Raw genomic sequence first — 23,689 nt, 5'->3', positions numbered from 1 at the left:
ATATCTGAGAGTAATTTCCCTGAAGCACTTCTTTTTACCAATTACTGAATGACTGTACTATTACTTAGAAAATAATTTGCAAGGGACCTAAGTCTATCCTGAAAATAAGTGGCATTTAACTAAAACTGTTCAATAAAAATGCCATATAGCAGAACATCATAAATTATGCTTTCCTTTTTTAGTTTGTCTGTATGCATAATTTTATCTTTCTGTCAAATATAATAACATTTGAATCAACAACAGCTGTGTATGTCCATAATCACATCCTGACTTGTCACCCTTTCTTTTCACTATAGTCACAGCTATTTTATATTTACATAATAGTGGCTGGGAGCAGAGCATAAACTAAGCCACCAATGCATTATTTTTGCTTTACACTGATGTAATTACATGGATTTAAATTTACAGAAAGAAAAAATGGAGAGAGTGTAGTAATAAATCAGTCATAATTTCAAGAGTATTTTCTTGCCTTTGTCTGCCTTCACTTCCAAACATTTCTCTCATCTTAACATCCATTACATCTATTTCTTTAAAAAGGAACCATATAATAGGTCACTTTCATTTATAACTTTATGCAGCACATAAAACAGCTTGATTAGTAACAGGAAACACTGCTCTACATCAATTGGAAAAGGCTGCATTTAATTATGTTTTTCTTTTAGCATCTAGTCTCCTTTGCCTATGAAAATAGAAAAATATGGAAAGTCTAACAAGGTAGCTGCTCTCTAACATTTTCTTCTCCCAAACTTTCATTTGCTTGCATTCAATTTTTACATGTCAACTCAGAGTGAAAACTGAAGAATGAAATAATAAGTAATTTTTATTATCATATGAGAAAACATTGCAGCTTTCCCTGCAGTCAGCCCAGCTGGGATAATTTTAATTTCGGGCTCTTCTGAGTAGAACTGCTAAAACTAACTACTTTCCCTCTTGAGCAGTCTGCCTGGAAAATACAACTCTGACTGCATGTAAACCAGAAAATAGGAGTATATAACTGCTAACAGTATCAAAGTTTCTCTTTTTCTTTATGTTGGCTTTAAAATGACTTTCCCTTTTCTGCTTTCAATCCAGATTTAAAACAGGTTGAAGAGGTGTTCAGCATTTCTGACATTTTGATCAGAAATGACAAAATGATGAGAAAATGTCCTGAAGGCTCATCTTCATCCAGATAATCACCATTGACAGAAAAGTTACATGTGATTCTAATACCAAGAAGTGAATTGCTTCCAAACCCACAAAATGTTCGACTTGGCACACAATCTTCTTGTACTATTGTTTCAGGCTAGGTCTTAATTTATGTATTTTGAAAACAGCTTTTATGTAAATATTGTTTGTCGATATTTTATCTTTCTCCCTGTTTTGTGAAAAAATATCTTTAGAAATGGTACATAAAGTATCATTAAGAATCACTATATTGTGAGAGAGAAATAATTTGAAAGCAGGGCCTCAACTGCACCATTTTAAAGAAAATGATCAACACAGTTTAAATTTTTATTAAGCTGCACATTTTGCATATGCAATAGTATTTAGTATTTGTAGTTAAAGTTTCCCTCTGTACTTCGAAAGAAAAGAAAAAATAAAAAGAGCAACATTGATTTTCCTTCTTTTTTCTCTTAGCCCTTTAACACTGAAGTGAAAAAAGGGCTGTCACCTTAGACACTTCACTCCATCGTAGTATCTTCTCTTTAAAACGAGAACTTGCATAAAATATTGAAAGAGTTTCTGTGTTTACACAAAGATTTAAAAGAATGATGAAATTTTTATGACCAATAGTGTTTCTACATCAAAATACCTGATCTCATTACTTCAATACAATGGCTTGTATACGTATTTTGAAAGTCTTAAGAAAACAATTCCAGTCCTTCATTCTTTACTATTTCTTTGGGAATTAATTTTTGCATACCCTCACCTAACAAATTTGCAAGCACTAGATACTCTTAAAAATGCAACAAATTAATAAATGCAAAGTTACATAAATCTGGCTGACCATCAGCACCATGTTTAAAGTATCATCACAGTTTCATTCTAGTAGAAAGATCTATTTGTACCCATATATTGTGGTTACCACCTCAACTTAGGATGAACTGAAACTCGAGTTCCAATAATAAAATATCTAACTTTCCACAAAAAGAACTAAAAATGTGTTTATGGGTGAAACATAGGTGAATATAAACAATCGGTAGGAGGGACTGTACTCATTAAAAAAACAGTAAGACAGGGGCAGTTAGAAACCTTTTAGTGAACAGTTGAGGTACCAGTCACCATAGCCATTTCAGCTGGATCCTTCTAGAGTTCAAGTAAAGAGGCAGGTACTTAAATGTGTGCTTTATTTTGTCATAACCCACACATCTCACACAGGATGCACAGGGCTGCTTTTCTTTCTCCAGTGTCTACAGAAGAATTCTAGAAAACTGGGTTAAACTGAACTCCTTGAGCAGTTTCATGATGTGAAGGTCCAATCACTGCGTTTGTTAAGTGAAATCTATATATTATAAATCATCTTTCTGCAGCTAATAGAACAGATTTACAAGCACTTCTATGGGGATAGTTGTTGCAATAAAAAGGTTATTTCACTTGAGACACTGTCTTTGAATGGACATTGTCTACAGTTTCCAAATGGCACTGAAAATTTTCTTAATGGTTTACTGGGTTCAGTTTGGCCAAATTGGAAACAGTGAAGGTGCGTGTGAGTACCTAACAGAATTCCTTTCAATTAGGCAATTAGAAGAAATTTTCATTCCATCTTCCTGACCTCTAAAAATCCCTTATTCTTCACATTTCAGCTAAATAATGACCTAATTAGCTGTGAAATTTTCAAGGAAGGGTTACTGGCTCACAGCATTTATTCAGAGCTGTGTTTAAACCCAAAACTCACTTCAGTCAGCTGAGCTTAACTTTCATCTGCTGGAGTCATGAAATAAAGCAGGAAGGACTGTTTATTATGTGCTGCCTGTGATGTGTCCAAGCTCCCTGCTTTCCAGCTGGCAAATGATGAGGAATACATACCAACCACACTAATGCAGGAAAGCAAATGACAATGAAGTAATCAATAGAGATAGCACAGGCATATGAATGGCTATTTATCCTGTTTCCTAATGCTCCAACCACATCCCCTCGAGTTAAATTTTCTCTTTATTATTCATCTGAAAGTCAGCAATATAAAAAATGCATTTCCTGCCCACCACTCGAGACCCTAAAGCAAAATGCACACAGCCAAATCCATAAGCAGAAACAAAACCTGCAAGACTCCACTTTACCATCATAGGCTTTCAATGCTGCACATCACTTCAGTACTGTAGCCTCACATGAATCAATAGTGCAATGCTGCTTTAATTATCACTTGCTTCAGTATCCCCCCAGGCATCTCTTTTGCATCTCTTTTTTTTTTTTTTTTTTGACAGGATCAATAGGCTTTCCACAGATTAAAAAACTGAAAACTCCAACAAATGGTCTTGTGGGGGTAAAAAAGTAGCTAAAGCATTTCATACTGCATATAATTGCAAAGTCACATTGTTTCACATTTCCAAGCATCTTAAAAGAGTGGTTGGTAGGGATAGCTGCTCTAATGGACGTGCCAACTTACTCTGAAGAACTCTTTGGTTGACCCTGAGTCCAGTGTCCCGTAAGCAATTTCGGTTTGTTTGGCAAGGTCTTCTGCACTCTCTATGGGGGAGACCATTCTCTCAACAGTCAAGAAAGCAGCGAGGTTAGCAGTGTAGGATGAAATAATGATGAGCGTGAAGAACCACCAGACACCTCCAACAATGCGACCTGAGAGGGATCTAAACATGAATAAAATAATGCACATTTTCCTGTCTCTTGAGTCACGAAAAGTGAGAGAGAAAGAGAGAGAGTAAAGGCACCATTATTGCTGAACATTTGTCATTAAGCAACAATCAATGGGAGGAAGATCATTTGCATTTTAAATTTTAATAGATGCTTCTACTCTAGAAACTTAATGTCTACAGTGTATTCCACTGTATCAATGTGTATCACACATACACAGAAGTTTAAATCCTCTTGGACAGTAATCTCAGTGTTCCTATTATTTCAGGACATGCCTAAAAATAGGAAAAAAGTGTCAAAAGATACTGGGTTGGTAATCTCTTTTTGGAGACAAAAGTAAAGCATAGTAGCTGAAAATCAGTAGCTTTCTCTGTTTCCTCTTAAAAAAAAAAATGCAAAAGGCTTTGCATATGGATTATGTTGGTTTTAGGATTAACATATTCCTGTCACCCAAACTTCTCAAAAATTCCACAAGCCACTGCAATCATTCATTGAATATTCACATTTTTCTTCTTTAGGAAGCAAGAATTTTTTGATAGAACAGACATTTCTGTTAAATAAAAACTTGTACTTTCCTTTTCAATACCTGCAATTTGATGAGAAGGTTGTTGAGGAGCAAGGCACATCCACTCTTAATCAGCACCAGTTTTATTACTAACTTCAATAACAGAAGGATTAGGCCAATGCTGAACATTCAAAATTTCACTGCAAATGGCTAAAATGAATCCTTTAAGTTTGAAAGACTGGGTCATAATATTTAATTAAAAAGTTTTAGTTACTGCCCACTAACTTCATAAAATGTTGAGAAATTCAGGACTGCATGTATTACACTAATCATTTACTAGATTATCATATATTATAGGACTAATCATGTACTATAGAACAAAACATGTAGTAGATCTGAGGCACATCCTCTGTTGCTGTAAAAGCAACACAGAGTGGCTTGTCAGAAACAGTCAAATATTGTCTATCACAGACAGCAATATTTGTGAAGCAGCACTGTAGAAGTGGGACATTTCTTGATGCAAGGCAGATATTCAGCACAACTGTGTGCATTTCATGATTGCAACACAATGGAACTAATCTAACAACAACACAGTCAGAAGTCAACCCAGTGGAATTTCCCCTGTGTGAACCTGCTATTTCTGACAGCTATTTGGGCTTTATGCACATTGACACTGGGAAAATAATAGTAATGACTGAAATTTCAAGTAGATTATCTGTTGCTCTTATCATGGCTATTAAAAAATAAAAAGAAAAAAAAAAAAAGAAAAAGGTTGAAGAATGGACTTCAAAACACTGCCAGTAAAATTAATGAAAGAAAGTTTTATGCTTCAGTGTTGAAGAAAAAATGCAAATGTAAAAAGATTTGACACAAACCTTGGGGAAATATCACATCCTTGTTGCATAAAGGCACCCAGGGAAAACCAGAGGCTGTTGAATATGCCAAACTCATTGGGAGGCTGGTCACTGGGTCCTTCTTTCCCATCCTCTGGTTCTTCTGTGTGCCACTCATATGGACTAAACCTGCTAACTAGGAACAGGACCACACTGACACCAATGTAGGCAAAGACTATGCACATCCAGATCTCATACGCCAAAGGGTCCAAGAAGGAAAACACTCCTGGTTTAGATTTCTGGGGCTTTTTGATCATAATGGATATCCCCAAACTCATAAAAGGCTTAGAAAAATCAATGACCTCTTCTCGTACCAAAGTGATGGTCAGAGGCGCAACAGCAATCTCTGCTTTCTATAAAGAAAAAAGAAATATAGATGTATAGATTAATTGATGTGTGCTTATACACTTGGTAAGCAGCTAATTCCAAAAGTATGTTATTAACATCAGCAGGACACCATGGCTTAAATGCTCTTTGTAGCATTTTTCTCTTTCATTCTATCACACTGCATTTACTCAATATGATTTCACTAAAACATACACATTGCAGGTTTTTATTTTACAGAATTATACAAATACTTAATTTTTGTGCAAATCTTGTAGAGGTGAACAGCAGTATAGGAAGATCATTTTAGGCATTAATTTAGATTTAAATAAAGGAATTCAAGAAAGAATGGAAAATGAGAATGACCTTATTGTCACTGAATGTATAGACACTTTTTAATTGCTGTATTTTGGTAAGACATAATAATATTTTGAGGTAAAGCAGTTCGTAGACTCAAAAAAGCTCCAATTGGCATGAGGCTGCTAAAGTGGTTTACTGTTGCTGTGATTTCACCAAACTGCACAGAGCTGTCTCAAGGGACATACAGCCTAATAAGGTTGAATTAGGTTTTAAACAGCAAAAAATGGCGAGTATACAGGAAATAGGTGTGCAAAATTATGAGCTAAAAGGATAAAATGTGTGCTAAATCCATTCCCACTAGTGTCAGGAATATTTTTAAAATGTATTTCTAACATGTTTTTTGGATGACGATGCCAATCTTGAATGAATCATTATTGATGGAGGTGATTATGGCTGCTAACAATGATGTCTGTATGCACCATAAAATATTGTAGCTAAAGTAATGCATTGCTCTTCTCTTTAGGGATGCTACACTACATTAGGATTTGTTCCTTGCCTAGCCTTGCCTTTTACACTAAAGCTGTCACTGCAGCAGTGCTTCAGATGGGAATTGTGTGGGGACTTTGGGGCAAAGGATGCATCCCTGAGAGGGGAACAGATGCAAGAGCTGCTGAAACCTGTGTCCTGGGCTCATCACCATGGGGCTGTGCCCAGGTACAGCCAGAGAGCAGAGCCTGTGCTCTGTGACCATTGTGGACTTCTATACAGCTTATGGGCTCAGGAGAGTAACTGTATTTTGTGAACACTTTGAGGTTTCAATGAGGTTAAAACATGCTGAAAAATAAGGATGTGCTCAAATAGTTTAATCCAGTGTTATGTAAATAGCTTGTGTGCCAAAGAAAATATTGAAAAGGAGCTTATTTGTCATGTTACAACTTTGAAACAGGTAACTGCATTTAAATTAATTTGTGGCTTCTATTTTATATGCTAATTCATATCGAGCCATATATAAGTTTTATTTTCAACCAATATTGGGTGGTTAAAAATTAAACCTATTTTGAGAGCTTTGTAATTGTAAATAATTCAAAAGAATTGACTCATTCAATGGCCCAAAAATGCACATTTGTATTAAGATGGCTGTATATTAATCATCAGATTATATCTGTCATTCTGAAATAGCTGTGATGTAAACACTTTCCAAAATTTTATATAAAGATATTACATTTTAAGCAATGCATCAGAAATCATAATTTTGCAAAGGTATCAGAAATTATCTCTGGTGCTAATGTCTCAGGTAAACATTATGATATCACTGCTAATTCTCTGAATTTTAATTTACATTTTGTTATACTAGGCATTTTTTAAAAATTTGGCTTCTTAATCCCTTGTGATTATCTAAATCAGACTGAAACAGATGTTTACAGCTATTCTTTGAGAAGGGCAACATGTCTAAAATATAAAAATATCAATATCAATATTTCAACTAGCCTGAAAATTAGAAAGTAAACTTAATTTCTGTAGTCTAAAGACTGCAGGATGGTTTGAGCTACTTGCTTTTCTGCATATTTTTTTTTCATCTTACTCATAAGTAGCTTTTCTCCAGAAGAATGGTTTCCTTCTTTAAAGTCAACATCTTTTGTATTTCTGAATTTTAATTATTGAGAATGCCTAATGTGGAGTCCTTTGATTAAGCAAAAGACTCATGGCAACTGTAATCTATTCCTGCCAATCCTCTCTGTGTTTGTCATATAGTGGTGTCTTCATTAACACAGTGTAAATGACAGACCTAGTCACTGGTCTTCAAAGGTGTTGGCTAACAGGGGTTTTTTTGTGTCTGCAGATTTCTAATGGGGTTAAAACAGGGCTTTTTTTTTTTTTTTTGTGTCTGCAGGTTTCTACTGGGGTTAAAACAGATTCCTGGGGGTTGTTAGTTTTCACAGTGTAAGCTGGAAAAGTGACTTCCCCAAGTTAGTGTGAACTGAGGAGGTTTTGAATACCTACTTAGTACATTGCATATTATATGTGAAATACTGGAGAGGATTTATTGTACAAAATTTAAATGCACAAATAGGGTATGCAGGACTTGAACATGATCAAAACTGCTGCCTACAGTACTTGAAGGAGTTAAAGAGGAGAAATAGGAACTTAACCCATTTTTTTACAATAGTGACCTAGTATCAGATAATTCATAATTTAGATAAATCAATTTTATGCCAAGAAATCTAAAAGGAAAATATATAGCTAGGTCATAATTAAATGTCAAAAAAAAAAAATTGGAGAAACTACAGCCCCCCAGACTGATCATATTATTATTTTTGTATGACTATTGTGTGCCATGTAAAGCCTACATAAACTCTTCATTGCAAAAGCTAAATAATGAAAATAGCTGTGCATGATAATTATGTGCTTTGCCCAGTTAACATACACCATATAATTATGGATTAAATGATTAACAATATAACTATGGTGCAAAAACAATTAATGATTTTGTTGCCATTGAAATCTGTTTTGACAAAGACTAATGATACTTCACAGTTAAATAACTGCGTCTGTAACAGCATTTCAATCAAGGCTCCACCATTACCAAGTAGAGATGCATTCTGGATCCTTCCAGTATTACAGAAAGAGGCAAGATTGATTCTGATCAGAGAGACATTTTCTTTTCCGGAATATATAATTATTATAATGTTGAGAATAAAATTTATGCTTGGTACATGTATTGTGAAGGTAGAAACGCTATCTGAGAAAAAATCATGCAGAAACAGATTTTAATCTCAGAAGCTCATGGCTTCTGAGATTTCAAACAGAAATGAGTTGTGACCTTTTGTGTTAAGCAGTGAAAGAAAAGCATTCTGTGTCAGGAGAATGAATATTTAATTGGAGCTGACTGCTAGTGAATTTGGAAACACCTGTTACATGTGCTTAATGGCATTTCATCTCCAGCCAGAATTTCTTCTGTGAGCTAGATATCAAGGCAAACAGAATCCCTATGGACCAGTGCACGCATGTGGATTCATCAGGGACAAATGACCAAAATTTCCTCATAGTTTTTAATAATGTGCTAAAGTCAATAGAGGAAAAGAAGCAACCATCCCCACGTGACATTCTGTACAATCTTAGCAAAACTGTACCCCATAGCATTTTATATGGGACATGATGGAAAAATCAGCCATGGGGTTCAAGGAAATGACTACCCTGCTCTGTGCAGCTCATGAGTGTCCAGGTACCAGAACAACCTCTGGTGCATACAGTCTTAAAGGAACATGGAATAAAATTCTCAGTAGTAAGGATAGGGCCAAGGGGCTTTGGGGTAGGAGGGTAAGAGCAAGAGAGCAGAGGAATCTTTTGTGTTGTATAGAAAGAGTCCAATCTCACTGGCCAGAGCAAAACTGTCTGTTAATCCATTAACATGGTTGGGAATTAAAAGCTCTAAAATGTTTCCCAAACAGATCATCTCGTCAACTTGCTAATTCAGTTGCAAATTCTCTCCCAGTCCTGGCTGCAAATAAAAAGCCTTGCTTGAAATACAGCCAACTACTCAGACTATTTGTGTTTATGATTAGGGGATCTATCAGAGAAGATGAACATACTCTTCTTCTAGCAGAGCTTTGCAGCAAAGTCTCTGCCTGACTGATTTTTCTGTTTTCTCCTAGGCCTGGGAACCTGATGCTCTGTAAATTGTCTGGCAAGGACTCAAGGAATTTCCAGGGAGGATGCTCTTGATGGATTCCCTGTGGAAATCCTTAGCAGAAAACTTTGTAAGTAGCAGAAAGAACAATTTCCTTCAAAGCTACACCTGTAGAAGTACACTAAGCATGCCTGGTGTAGCTCTCGGCCTTAAGGCCCAGCGGCACTGGACAGGCCGCGTCGCTGCCGTCAAAGCCACCTGACCTCTCAACCTGCGTGGCCTCGTTCAAGCTGCATGTAGGGAAAGGTGTCTGCTCTATCCCGGTGTCCAGCTGGGCTCAGGAATTGTTTTGGACAGTAATTATGGGCCAAAAATGTACTGGAGACCATGCTTGAAATTTAGCAGATTAATCAGGCAAATTCTGAAGCACAGGGACATGCCCTGGTGCCACTGATACACCAGGATCGATACAGCCTCAGGGAGCCTTATGACAGTGGGGTAAATGTCCTGAGCAGCAGCTGACTTCAGTAAAAAAGCTGCTCCAAGAACTTAGCTGCAGCTCATTCCCAGGGCCTAGTCCCAGAATTGCAAAGACTGTGGACATCCTAAACAGATAGCTGGAAAAGCCTCCTCCTCACTCTTTTCCATTACAAAAAATGAAATGTTGGCCTTGTATGCTGGGTTGGACTTCTTCATATCGGTAATTTGCAACAGGTTCCTCATGCCTGTGAACTGTACTGCTTTCAGCTCTGTTAAAAGCTGTAGGTGTTGGCACATCTGTGTGAGCTTCCTTACAACACTTTTTATTTCAGTCTAGTTCTAGGGCAATTTAGGATGGATGAGGTAAATTTTTTTAAGATAAAACAAGAAAAAGAATACCCCATACAAACAGAAAATGAAAGTGTAATATCAAGTTTCCTCTATAATTTTCAACTAGATAATAAGCCACTGAAACAGTACATATGAACAAGAGATTTCTCATAAATAGTAACATTTCTTGGATAATTGAAAAAAAACATTCTAGTGTGAAACAGTGCTTGGCCATTGATTTCCATGGGTTTGCTCTTGCAATTAAAAGCTAGAAAAGGAATAACCTCCATACTTGATAAAATAATTCTGAAAAATCTGTGTCTTTTACTATCTTAAGAATTGAGCTGCTCTCAAGACACTGAAGTAGATATACATGCTTGGTGACATTTGGTGTTTCTATTCTTTAAAGACAAAATTGAAGTTGGCTCCTTCACGAACTTCAAAGAACATGGAGAATTTTGGGAAACTGATATAAGCTTTCCATTCCAATGGGGAAGGGAGATGACTGAAATTCTGGGGCAACACTTCCCACACTCCTACAGTACAGAGACTGTTTCATTCTGCAGAGTCCCTTGAACTGATGCTAATGGAGAATTTATCAGCTATGCTAAACTAGCAGAAGGGAACTGAAATGGAGCTGCTACAAAAGCCATGAGGCCTTTGCAATGTATGGCCTGACCTGCCAATGGAGTTGTGAAAATGGGGATGGTTCAACTGGTATGCAGGAATTTTTTATGAGGAGGTTGAGGCATGTTATGAATTCATGGGTGGAAATATTGACATCTGAGTAGTTTGAGGATTTTTTTTATTATTCCAACACCGAAATTAAAGATTTCTCTAAGAATTCTGAACTGTTCTCAGTGCAGATACTAGCAACTGTAGTCATTAGCAAGCTCAGCTCTGAGTTTTGCTACTTTTGGTAACCCCAGATACTGAAAATATTTATTTAGGTCTGCTGGAGCTATTTTATTTTAAATATTGGAACTTTATATGTTAACAGAATTGCTAACTATTATGGTATTCTGAAGAATCCTTCTTCTTATGTTATAGAGCACTCTATAACATAATGTTCTCAGTTGTTAAACTTACCAGGTTTGATCTTAAATTTTATAATTGATGGTCATCTTAAAAGTCTGTCTTCATTGTGAATTGCCTAATTATGTACTTGTCTGTAGTGGTTTATTACCTATGTTTAATATATATGATGGTGGATTTTTCATTTATCAAACTAGACCAAGAATCCCATCTTTTTAAAAAGATCTGTCCACCATTCCAGGAAAATGAATGAATGAGTGATATTCTTCCCAACCAAGTTTTACAGTGTGTCAAGAATAGATGGTCTCTAACATTAATGAATTTTTAAGGGATATACAAACTATAGATGTTGAAATGTTTCAAGGTACTAATTGAATAAATTGTAGAACTTGCATGAAAATATTAAATTTTATCTTGAAAATAAGTGATAACTCACAGACCTGAAACAAGATTATGTTCCTTTTCTGTGACCCCAATATTAATTAAAATGCACATATAGTTCCTTTTTTATGACTTATACTATGGTAAATTAAATCCTGCTTCAAAAATTGGTATGCTTACCCCATAAACAAGTTCTCCCACCATCCCATTCCAGATTTTTGTCTCTGGATCCCTTGCTCCATATTTTCCATCAGGAACAATGGCAATTTTGTACTTGATACCAATATGTTTTGCAATTTCTGATGCCAGATCTACACAGTATCCTTCAAACTTGTCATTCCCTTCAAACGTATCATGGTTTTTCTTGAACATAACATATGGGGCTTCCTATAATGAAAGAAGTAGAACTGTAAAGGAGAAGTGTACCGAATATAGTCTGAAAAAAACCAAACATGTCATGAGCTGACTGAACAACACACAATTTATAAAAAGTTCATGGACAGTATTAGCAGGTTTAAATTAAAATGTATGAACAGAAATCCTTCTGGCAAGATATACTCATCACACTGATTTGGCTTATACATTTCACAAGAATTATCGATCTTACTTTGTTTTAAATGACAGACCTTAGTGCAGTATATGCATATTTTAAAGTATGAATAGAGGTTGGGCCTATACAGTGCAAAGGGCTGTGAGATCATGAAGGTACAATGTAGACTTCTGACTTCAGTGAGTAAGCATATCCTCCAACATAGTGGGGTGACTGCCTATGTAATTTCAGATGCAGAGCCTGAGTGGCTTCATTTCTTGAGGTTTAGAATGTATAGCTCCTAAGAGGCTACATACATTTTACTGAGAACACAGAAATACACTCCCAAGGAAATATGCATCTTTCCTTTAAAATAAACGGTGCAGATTCTGCAAGGTTTTTTAGGATGAACTTCAGTGATATGCATGGACAAGAATGGTATTAACTTGACAGTGACTTTACATGTTGTATGAAAAAGAAGTACCAAATATTTTGGGACAGAGAGTGCCATTGAGAATGAGCAAAACCTGTCTTGAAGAGCGGATCTTGCATTCCCTGTATTAACCATGCTATTACAATAGTGAACATTATGCAACTGGGATATCAAGGTGATTTTCTTTTTAGCTCTATGTGAATTCAGACTTTAGAAATTATTAAGTAAAACTATACCTTCTGATGGTATTTTAAATTACTTCCCTAATTCATATTCAGAGCCAGTTCCAAATGAAATATTTGTTTAATATAAAAGGCAATTTAGGTCACCCTTTGTTTGAATTTACATCACAAAATACTGGCAACTTAAGTTTTCTCTGTGCTATCCCTGGAAAATGTTGGTCTTTTGACACTAACCTTGGTAGTATTCTGCCCCATTCCCATCTTTCCTACAGATATAATTAGCACAAGAATAAAAATAAATTTAAATATGTAGTGCAGCAATGCCAGCTCCTCTGAAACTACAAGAACATCATCTGTAAGCAACAACAATTTTTAACCTCTATTAGGTGTCTAACAACGGAGGATAGGTGGTATTACATGAGTGCAGTCCAATGAGTGCCTTTGCCTGTATAGAGTTTGAATTTTCAAAGGAAAACTGCAGAGTATTACCAGCAGCCTGCACCTTTTCTTGTATTCCTATCCCTACTTAAATCACGTTGATCTCAACCACTGGTCTTCTAGAGGGAGAGAGGGAGAAAAGCAGGGAGATCTTGACCTCTGCAGAAGTTCTTGATTTTTGGAAGTATTTTGGCCATGTGTATGAAATGTTCTTCCCTCACAAAGACTTTTTGTTCATATGAGAGGAAGAGCCAAAATCTGTGCCTTTCCACATATGTTATTGCCACAAAAATGTTTAAAATAAACAGAGGCGAAAAAGACTCTGTCCTGTCTGTGATTTAGCCAACTGCTTGCTAGAAGGGCAACAAAGTCTGTCCACTGTCCTACATTTGTGAACTCTCCTTACAAGCTTCAGCTACATTGCTTACTGTACCTCAAAAGCAATTTTGCTTTCCAAAGGCCAGAGTCAGTGGTTTCTAGCTCTTCTGATTCAGCCATAAATCTGCAGCCAAAGGCATACAATTACAGTCACACCAGGAGATAATTCTGGCGATGGACTCAAAGACAGGCACAGTGTATGCCAGATCAGCTTACTCCTTCCTCCAAAACCCAGACACTGTGCTTCTGCCTGCACCCCACCACTGGCAGGGCTGCTGCAAAAAAAGCATTTTAACTGCTTTTGCACAGCAAAGCCAAGTGGCAGATGCCTCAAGTTTTCTGCTAAAAGTTAAGTGCACTTCAGCCCTCCTAGCCAGGAGCTGTGTGAGGGAACACTGAGAAGGGAAGTGGAGTGGCCCAGTTCTGTCCTTGGTAGGTACACGGAGAGGTCATGCCATGCAGTCGAGTGACCACTAAGATCTGACAGGGATCTGCTGGGTACCTGGAGGAACTGCATTGGTTCTCTTCCCCATCCACCTCCACTGATCTCACTGATTTAGACCAAAATAAAGCAGAGAGTGTTTTTCATAATGCAATTAGCTTACAGAGTAAGGTAGCACGCCTTGCTGTGACTGCTTTCAAAGAAGCAGCAACTGAGTATGATCTGCCAGTGTGGAATGGCACAATTAAAGATAACTGCAACACCTACTATCATTTGCTTACTATGTTGATCTTTCCCTCTTAACCTATTTTATTCTTTAATTCTTGTGCCTACTTTACCTGCCAAGTAATCAGATATCTATTTTCAAGATAGAATTTAATGGGGGAATGTGGGTGGGACTGCATGTGAGTATCTTATAAAGATTATTTTTAAAAAGAAAGAAATCAAATAGTAGCCCTAGTTTTAAATCCTGTCCATTTCAGATTTTGAGGATGTCTCAAACTGATGAGGTGTTGGGTTGTTATAATAAAAAGACACTGCAAGGCAAAAGTAACTTACATGATAAATTTTCAAGGTGACACTGTGAAGTCATGAAATACCTGAATTGATCAATAGCATGTACTTAGCCATATCTTGATGCTCTTTTCTATCTGTGGCACTGAAAAAGACCTTTTTCTTTTGTATGATCCCTTGCAATAGTATTTTCGAAGTTAGTAGCAATGGTGTAATCATGGTAGTCTAAAAATGCAAGAGCTGCAAGTCGTCTGTGGAGAGGTATTATCTTCTATTAAATCAGCTGAAATAGCTGAAAACATAGGCCTACTTTTTAATTGTTTCCAGTTTTAGCATCTTGTCTAATAGAAAGATTATCTCTGCCCACCATCTTTGTGCTTACTATATTTTTGGACTATGAGCTTTTAACCTACTGATATAAAGCACACCTCTGACTTACTGATGAATGAGGTTTTATATTGCAATATTTGCAAGATTTCAGCTGCTTAAGAATGTTCTATGGAGTACTGAATCAAGGAAAAGTCCACATTGAAATGACCAATGACTAGCACGGAACAGATATTTGAAATGGTGCAAGCTTTACTTATATAATTCACAATTTCATAACAATACTTAACATTTGCAAATACAAGTTGATGTCTGCAACAATTACCTTTATAGATGTAAACAGATCATTCCACCACATTGCCACAAATTCATGTGTACAGTTAAATGCTCACAACTGATGATTCATACTATAAGGGAAGTCAGACAAAGTAACTAACCCAAATAACAAACAGATTTAAACTTGGTTCTCCTATTCCAAAGTGGATTTCAAAATATTCACCATTGCAAAAATAATTTGTAAAAGTGGCAAATATCTGTGCAAGGAAATTTCTAATTTTTAGAACAGATGTGGGACACATTATCACACTTTATTCTGAAAGAAACTTCTGTAAATGTCAATGGAAGGTTTTTTTGGTGAGTTTTTTTCTTTTACTTTTTTTTCTTCTGAATAAAGTGTCCAGGATTCGGTTTGAAATCTTTATTATTTTCATGCAACAAACTTCATTTTTTTTCTCCAGTCTACTGAGGAATTTAATTAATAAAGTTTCTAATGAAAAAATATCTTTCTATTATGCGAAAAAAGCCTTTAATTAGAATTTCTGAGGTAAGACTCTATAAAGAGTATCAGTCAAAACAGTGATGGTGATTCTCAGTCACCTAATGAAAGTTGCCTATCATCTTAGATGCCCTAAGGTGACTTGCTTGACCCCAAGGTGCTGTTCTGCAGGTGCTTTGTGCTTGCCCTTTACAGACAGGTCTGATACCCTCAGTATAAGGCATCCACCTATAGGCTACTGAATCAATTTCAAAATTTTTGTGGAATTACAATCTTGGGGAAAAACTTATCCCACATGCCTGGAAAAGTGCATACACTACCTAAAACATCCAGAAGAAGAGGTCACATATACAGCATGAGACAGGCAAGGGTGATCCTTCCAGTGTAAGAAGGAGGGGACAGGCTGTGTATCCTAGGGCATCTTGAATGTCACTGAATGCAACTGAATCAATACCCTTTGTAAAGCCATTCACATCTAGGTGACTTGGCTGTGAACTGAATCCTGCCCTTGGAACTTAATCTGGCAACACCAAGGATATCTCATTCAGATATTGAACTGTAAGCACAATGCAGATGCAGCTCACCATCAAGCTTTGGTTTTAAAGGAATTTTGTGACATTTAAGTTTTGCAGTCTCAGAGTTGAGTGCAGAGTTGGCCCTATCATGAAATGTATTGAGAGTTTGGATTAGTCTTCTGAGCCACCTTCCCTAGATTCTTCCTCAACAAGTTGGGACCATATTTCTGAACCTGCAGAATTAGAGATGATCATTCTCCCTAGCTAGACAAGTCCCTTGTTTTACCTTAGTGTTAGAGCAGGGCTGCAAAGAGCAACCCTTCTCCAGTCATGTAATGAGCCTACTGTGCATTTGGAGGTGTTACCATCCCACCCCAAAGGAAATGCCTCTGCACAGGTAGGAAATCTGTCCTGAGTGCAGGAGGCTGTGCATCACAAGAGGTGCAGAATACGAGCTATAAATTGCAGTTGGTAAAGAACATCAGCTGCCCCCTGCTGCCTCCTCTCTCTGGGCTGCTACTGCACCACACAGCTAATGGGGATAGGCTGAGAGCCTAAACCAAATTTGTAAAATAACTTCTACGTGCTCTCACTGTGTTACAAATGAAGAAAACATTTTCCAAGTAGAAAACACTATACTAAGTTCTTTGGGTGCAGAGCTGATCATTATAATGCAGTTTCTATGCAACAGGCATACAGCCACACTCCAGCAAAGTAAGCATAGACACATAAAAGCTGAAGAAACAGAGGACAAATCAACTTGTGCTATTTGGCTTTAGGCAAAAATTAAAGCGAGCCATGCTGAAAACCTGTAAGCTTTTCCTATGCTGCCATGACATCTGTCTTTGAAGACTGAAAAGTCTGACAGCACTGCTGGCAGAAGCTTTTCAGTTTAATGTTAGAAACTACGCATGCAACCAAAATTAAATGTGTCATCTGCAATGGTTCAACTTCCCTTCAACATGAAGAGGGCAATGAAGAGGTGAAAAAGTCTCTGTGGCATTTGCAACATAAAAAAGAAGAGAAAAATAACAGGAGTCTGAAAGTTATTCTAGTTAAATATTTCTTTTCTTTGTGTGCGTGATCTTGCAGATGCTAAATACATTGTCCTAGCAAGCCAACATTAAGAATCATGGTTCTATTCTGCCTTCAGCATCATGTATGCAGCTCCCAGAGGAGTACATGGGAGATGAGCATGATAAGGCAGAATTCACCATATATTCTTATTCAAACCAAATTCCAATATATTTCTCTTGCACTGGGATTTTGAAACATGGAAAAGGGACAATTTTTGGTCAAGAAGCTGTGCTGCTTTCAATTAATTGCATTTATCCAAAAATGACATGCTGCATTAACACAGGGCATGCTTTGGAATACTAATTCAGCTTTTTGGTTTTGCAAACGATCCCATCAGTCCCTTCAATACAGGGATTGGAAAAGTTCTTTTGAAGGTAACATTTATTATGCACATCAAAATGCTTCAATGCAAACAGGACAGGCAAGATAACACATTTTAAAAGCTTTCTTGTTTTCCTTTTTTTTCCTTTCTGGTGAACAGAAACCTTTTCTATTACTTTTCCTTATTATATTTTACTCGCTTCTCCTAAGCTTGGAGCTATTTATGGAAATTACAGTATTCATGTGTGAGAGCTTCAGTCAAAGGTATCAGGATTGGTTTGAGAGGAAAATTTCGACTGAAAGCTTGTAATTCACATCGTTCTCTTCTCAGCTTGGCAAACTTGAAGGTTAACATCATCTGTTCTAGACATTTCAGATTAGTCACAGAACTTTTCTTGGTGGTTCAGTGCCTGGTCATCCAGTCAGAGGAACAGTAATCCATATGGAAAAATTAGCTCAATGTTACTAGACTGGTGGTTAATACTTGAGCCTTAGTTAGGAATGTTCGCAGCATCTTGGGACTCTTTTCTTCCTTGATCAATTTCTTAAAATAGGATTCTTCATCAGAGGCTGAAAAGAGGAGGACTGTACTGAAGTATATTTTTTTCCATCATTGAGTCTTTTTTTTTTTTTTTAGGAAAAAGATACATATATTTAAAATTTCCCATGCAAAAATAAAAGTTACACAATTTGGTTAGGAGTTACATTCTGAATTCCTGTATGGTAGTTTGGTTGTTTTGTATCCTGGAATGACAACCTTCAACGGGAGATTTGTTAAGACATAATTAATGCATAAGCGCTGATACAGACTGCTGAAAATCTGGTAATTAACTGTATTTTTAGATAGAACATGGCATGATGCTTTCCTTAGGATTACTTTAAACTCTGTATTGAGTTAGAAAAAAAAAATTTAACACCTACAGAATATTCCTTCCCATTTGAGACAGAGTTTATTGGGTTAACATGTCTTGTCTAAATGAGGCAGGTGAAAAGGGCAGTGAACTGAGATGTAAAATCTTAAAAGCGGTCACGTAAAGGTCACCCTTTGCCAGTTGGCTTTGATAAACATCAGCTTTAAAGGGCAAGTCTGACTTCAGAGGAAAAAAAAAGTTAAATATTTTTTTAAAATACAGATTTGTAAGAAACAATTGTTTTGAAAAATTATGAATTAAAAATGTAAATTAATCAGGCAACTCATTCTCCTATGCAACCACTCTTTAAAAACACAATAATCCTGCAAAATCAAATTCCAAATCTATATTGATTTTATTAAAATGGAAATTTTACTGCAATGCTGAATGAACATTAAGAATGCATCTACTAAATTCATGTTTTCATCCACAATTAAGAATAGATAATCCAGTTTTGACCGGTTGACTGAACAATACCACTTAAGAGCTTTAGCTTTTACCAAAGTCAGTTATTGGGTTTATAATTTACCAAGAAAAAGGGACACTGGTATTACAGTAATCTCATTTTATACCCTCTGTTCTGTTTAAAGGTTTTGGGTTTTTCTTTTCTTCCACTGTTCTGTGAGTCAAGATTTATCAATTAGAGGTTGTAAGAACTCATATCTGAGACTTATTTTAGTAAAAAATGGAAAAGACTGAATTAAAGAAAAAGTTACCACAACTCAATTTTTAAAACCTGATTTCAAGTGAATCATTATATTAAATGCATACAAAAAAAAAAAAAAATCTGTGCAGACATGACAGTCAGTATAATTAAGATATATGGCTCTCATCCTCCCACCAACCTAGGAACTGGCAGACTAAATTAGATCATAACTAGAAATGAGATTGTGTCACACACCAGTGTAAGCATTAAAAAAAAGAAACACCTTACCAAAATTGTAGTGACAACTACTGTTCTATTCTCAATGGCTGCAGTGTCATTTCCAAGTGTAGGTTCATGCTGAATCAAAACTAATTTATCCATGTCATTCCAGTAACCAACCTGCAAAATAAAATGTATATAATTTGCAGTAAGGTCTACATTCTGCACAGCAACAAATATAAACTCCTGTAAGAACAAGAGTGATCCAAAGATGGTTTTGTCCAAAGGAAGTGCTGTCAGGTTAGATATGGGAGTATGCATCTATCACTCTGGGTGTATCCCCTGCACAGAGACAGACCTGGTGCCACCTCCACTTGGCTGCTCCTGAATGATCTGAGCTACTTACTTCAACCAGAGACACAAGGTAAATCCCATTTTCATTACCTTGAAGCCTTCCTGGGGCATAAATGAGATATAAGAATTTTTTCTACCCACAAGAATATTTTTGTTTGTTAGTCCTCCAGATCTTTTGGTTTTAGACAGAGGAATGAAAGACATCTGGATGACAGTTTTGCAATCCTATGGCTGATCTCAATTCCTTGCTCCATCATGGGCTTCCCAGGAGACCCCAGCTCTGGGATTTATACCAGGCTTGTTCCACTTAACTGCTAGCACTGACCTTTTATTACCTACATTAGAAATCCTGTTATTTGTGCTTTTTTAACACTCACAGGACAGACAGTACCAGCAGGCAGTGACTCAGCTCATGCAGGATAAGTATACCTCCTAGAAAGGTGCTTGCTTTTCCCACTGACTGCAAAGCATGGTGAGACTGAATCCTTCCCAAATATATCTCTGGGAAGTGCCTACAGGGAGGTGGAACAAATTGGGTTTTTCTCTCCTTGGCTGCATTTAGGCTGCCATAACCCTTCCCTGAGCAGCTTTAAGGTAAAACAGCTGCCCTTGTTCATTGCTGGCAATGAATTCTCTAGAGTCAGATTTTAATCAGTTGTCCTTGTAACCCCATGGAAGAAAACCCCCAATCCTATTCTTTCCCCCTTCTTGCCCATTCTCTTTTCTACAGATAGATCATGGCTGTCCGTGCATCCACTGACAAGGCTGCTGGGGCTTTTTGCCTGACCCAGCACTGACAGCTCCATGTCAAATGGACAACGTGAACACAAACCTGTCAGTAGCACAGTGTTCAAATCCCACCTCAAGGGGCTTCCCTGCTTGCTGAGAACTTAATGAACTGGGAGGCTGATCTTTCTGCCCAGCGTGATTTAACAGACACATGATCTAAAAGGTTTCTACCAAAGAGATGCAATTGAACCAGGCATGGCTCAGTTTCTGGGAGCACCTGGGGACAAGTCAGCAGCAACTGCCCCTTGCTCCCTTCCTTGATTAATCAGGAGTTCAGGAGACCAAGAGTTGGAAGAGAGGAATGCCTTGTTTATCTTACTAGAAAAGGAACAGGATTTTAATGGAAAGTGGGGTCCGGGCAGAACTTCAATGTGAAACAAACATGCACAAACTATATATACAAAAATTCTGGTATATTTAGTTGAAATCTTCCTTTTCTTTTTGAGATTGCTCTTAGTGCACTGGAGCCTTGATTTAGGTGTCCGCAGCTAACAGGAAGTGTCAGCAGTGCTGATATAGTAAGGAGGAAGGTTTTCTTCCTGGTAGTATGCACTTCTAACAAATATTCTTTTTCAGCCAGACAGCCAGACAGCCACAGATAAAATTGATTATTGAAAATGTGGAGTTCTTGTCAAAAAAATGTGACCAGCTAAAGGCAAAATATGTACAACAAAATCTGGCAGTGTGGGGAATTATTATTTTTAGTGAATGATGATTTTTCATTGTACAATTCTTCACTGCTATAAAGTTCAGAAGGAAAGCAGAAAATGAATGATATACTGTGCTACAGAAGTAAGTGCCATATGAAAATTCAGACAGAGATAAAGGCATTATTTGAGAAATGACAGGCATCTTTTAAAGGAATTTTAGCTTTTGTGCATTGGTGTGAGCTTGTATGTATTCGGTGCTAACCTGCACTAAAGTAACTCTGAAACTAGATTACTGAATAAATATGAAAGATATGTCATGACACTTGTATAAAAGTATAGAGATACACAGTCACTCTGAGAGCACGAAATAACAGTATGCTTTCCCATAAATACCTCATCTTCACAAGGAAAAAAAATTCTCAAAGGACAGGATTGAATTTAGCTATAAAAATACCTCCAATTCTATTTGCAATTGAACTTCATAGCAGTTGCATCCACTTATACAGAGGCTGAATTTATCTTTTAGGGAAAAAATACTGCAAAAATATTTGCCTCAAAGTAAATTTGCCATAACAGTTTGGATTTCAATGAACAGTGTCCTTTCTGAAGGCCTGTGCACCTTGTAGTAACCACTGAAGCAATCCTGTTGGAGCTCACAAGCCACTGAGAGCAAGAAAATACGGAAACATTTTGATAACTGATTTTCATGTTGCCAAGTTGGAATTCAGAATCCAAATCTTAGACTGTCTAATGCATGCAATGTAATGAGTATACTTTGTCTACTTTTTATTTTCCATTTTTTTTTTCATTTTATTACCTACATTAGACTTCCAGAGGTCCCTTATCATTCACAAATGACTTCCAGAGGTTTCTTATCATTCACCATGCATCCTACCTGGTGATAGGATGCATGGTGAAATACACAATTCCAGAATTATTGAGCTGGGAAGGGACCTCTGAAAGTCACTTGGTCACACCCCTTTGTTCAGCCTAAAGCCAGTTCCAGGACTGTGTCTGGATGGCTTCTGAATGTCTCCAAGGATAAAGACTTCACAATCTCCCTGCACAACCTGTGGCAGTGCTTGGTCACTCTCAGAGTATGAAAAAGTATTTCCTAATGTTCAGAAGGAACCTCCTGTGTTTCAGTTTGTTCTCATCGGCTCTGGTCCAGTGCCTGGGCCTGTATCACTTGATCACAACCCTCCAGTCACAGGAGCCATTCCATTACATCTCTGTGATCCTTGTCCTCCCACCCTTTCCCCTCACCAGCAGGTTTTGTTACTGCTCTGCAGAGAAGAACCAAGTAAGAAGTGATGCATAAATGAAACTAGTGAGAGCATAGGCTAATATTTCCTGTTTTACTAAACCATGTGGAAGTCTGCCTCTGTCTAGCTGTGCCATTTTTTAATGGTCTCTTCACATATTTAAAGCTGTGGGCAACAAAAATCACTTTTCTAAAGATTAGATCCATGCATTACTCTGACTGGAAAGGCAGCTGGGTGACTCATAAGTCATGTTATGTTGGACATGAGAAGAAGACATTAATAGTGAAGGCCTCTTAGTTCAATTAAGTACAGTCATTTCTCACATATTATATAGGATTTGTCAGGCTGGACTACAGAACTGGTCCAATGATCACATATAAAGCACTATCCAATAAATGAGAAATAATTTCTTGTGAGTAGCCAGATCTGTCAAAGCTGTTATGACTTGTTATGTCAAATACAGGTAAAGACTTAGGAGTAGCAGAGAGGCATGACTGAAAGGTAAGAAAAGCTCCTTGGGCCTCTAGCACAGCTCAGACATAGCTCCTCTGTTTGCAATCACCCTCCCCTTAAACTGCACGCAAGAAGAGAGGAAGGAGACATCCCTGCAGTGGTGCCAGACCAACACCTGTCCCGTAACAGGTGACAAAGCTTGAAACATCAACCCTTTACAAAAGTTTGCTGACAAGCAAATTCCCTAATGAGTTACTGAAGTTGTGACCTAGTTAAACACATCTATTTGCACCTTGTCTTTCCTCCAGTACAAGAGGGAACAGGGGATGGAAAGGGCATAATTCACTGTTTCCTCCAGCCACCCATATATCCTCCTGGCTGGCAATGGTGTGTGGTATGGAGACTGGAAGGAAGCAGGGCTGGTAGCAAGATCAGACACATTTTATGGCACAAGACAGCAGACTTCCCAAGAGAGGAAAGACAAACTCACCTTTCCCAATTTATTCTTCAGCCATCCGTCACACTTTCAAAAGACAACTGCACCAACAGGCCTTACATGCAGGCACATGCCTTGCTTTGGTCTGCGGCTCTACACTGTGATATAGTGGCAATTTTTTCATCCAAATGTGTAATTCTGCTCTGGGTCTGCAGTTGAGCACTCTGCCTCCTCAGCTCTGTGGCAGGTAACTGTCTCCAGGGACACACAGTTCACCTGGTAGTATTTACTGCACTTGTCACCTCTGGCCAACAGCAGAGGACTACTTAACTCAATTTTGATTGCTTTGGCCCTACTCAAGCATCCATGAGTAC

The 23,689-nt window shown here is 37.4% G+C and overlaps 1 protein-coding gene across 10 annotated transcripts in view; it reads right to left on the bottom strand.

Moving 5' to 3' along the window:
- Positions 1–23,689, bottom strand: part of GRIA4 (glutamate ionotropic receptor AMPA type subunit 4) — a 215,501-nt gene that overhangs the window by 44,140 nt on the left and 147,672 nt on the right. For 9 of the 10 annotated variants that reach the window (XR_012578998.1, XM_005482572.4, XM_026790746.2 and 6 more), the window contains exons 9-12: positions 19,438–19,548; positions 11,843–12,049; positions 5,167–5,537; positions 3,584–3,782 (exon numbers count right to left, since the gene is read on the bottom strand). Coding sequence is in view for 9 of the 10 variants with exons in the window: in XM_005482572.4 (XP_005482629.1) it covers positions 3,584–3,782; positions 5,167–5,537; positions 11,843–12,049; positions 19,438–19,548 (888 nt within the window). In the remaining variant the exon portion in view is untranslated. Of the gene's footprint in view, positions 1–3,583; positions 3,783–5,166; positions 5,538–11,842; positions 12,050–15,506; positions 18,163–19,437; positions 19,549–23,689 lie in introns of those variants that run through there. The other variant, XM_005482576.3, reaches the window with a different exon arrangement.

Source organism: Zonotrichia albicollis, chromosome 2 (genome assembly GCF_047830755.1).
Source record: "Zonotrichia albicollis isolate bZonAlb1 chromosome 2, bZonAlb1.hap1, whole genome shotgun sequence".
NCBI classification, from domain to species: Eukaryota; Metazoa; Chordata; class Aves; order Passeriformes; family Passerellidae; genus Zonotrichia; species Zonotrichia albicollis.
This window is presented reverse-complemented; position numbering and strand designations above follow the sequence as displayed.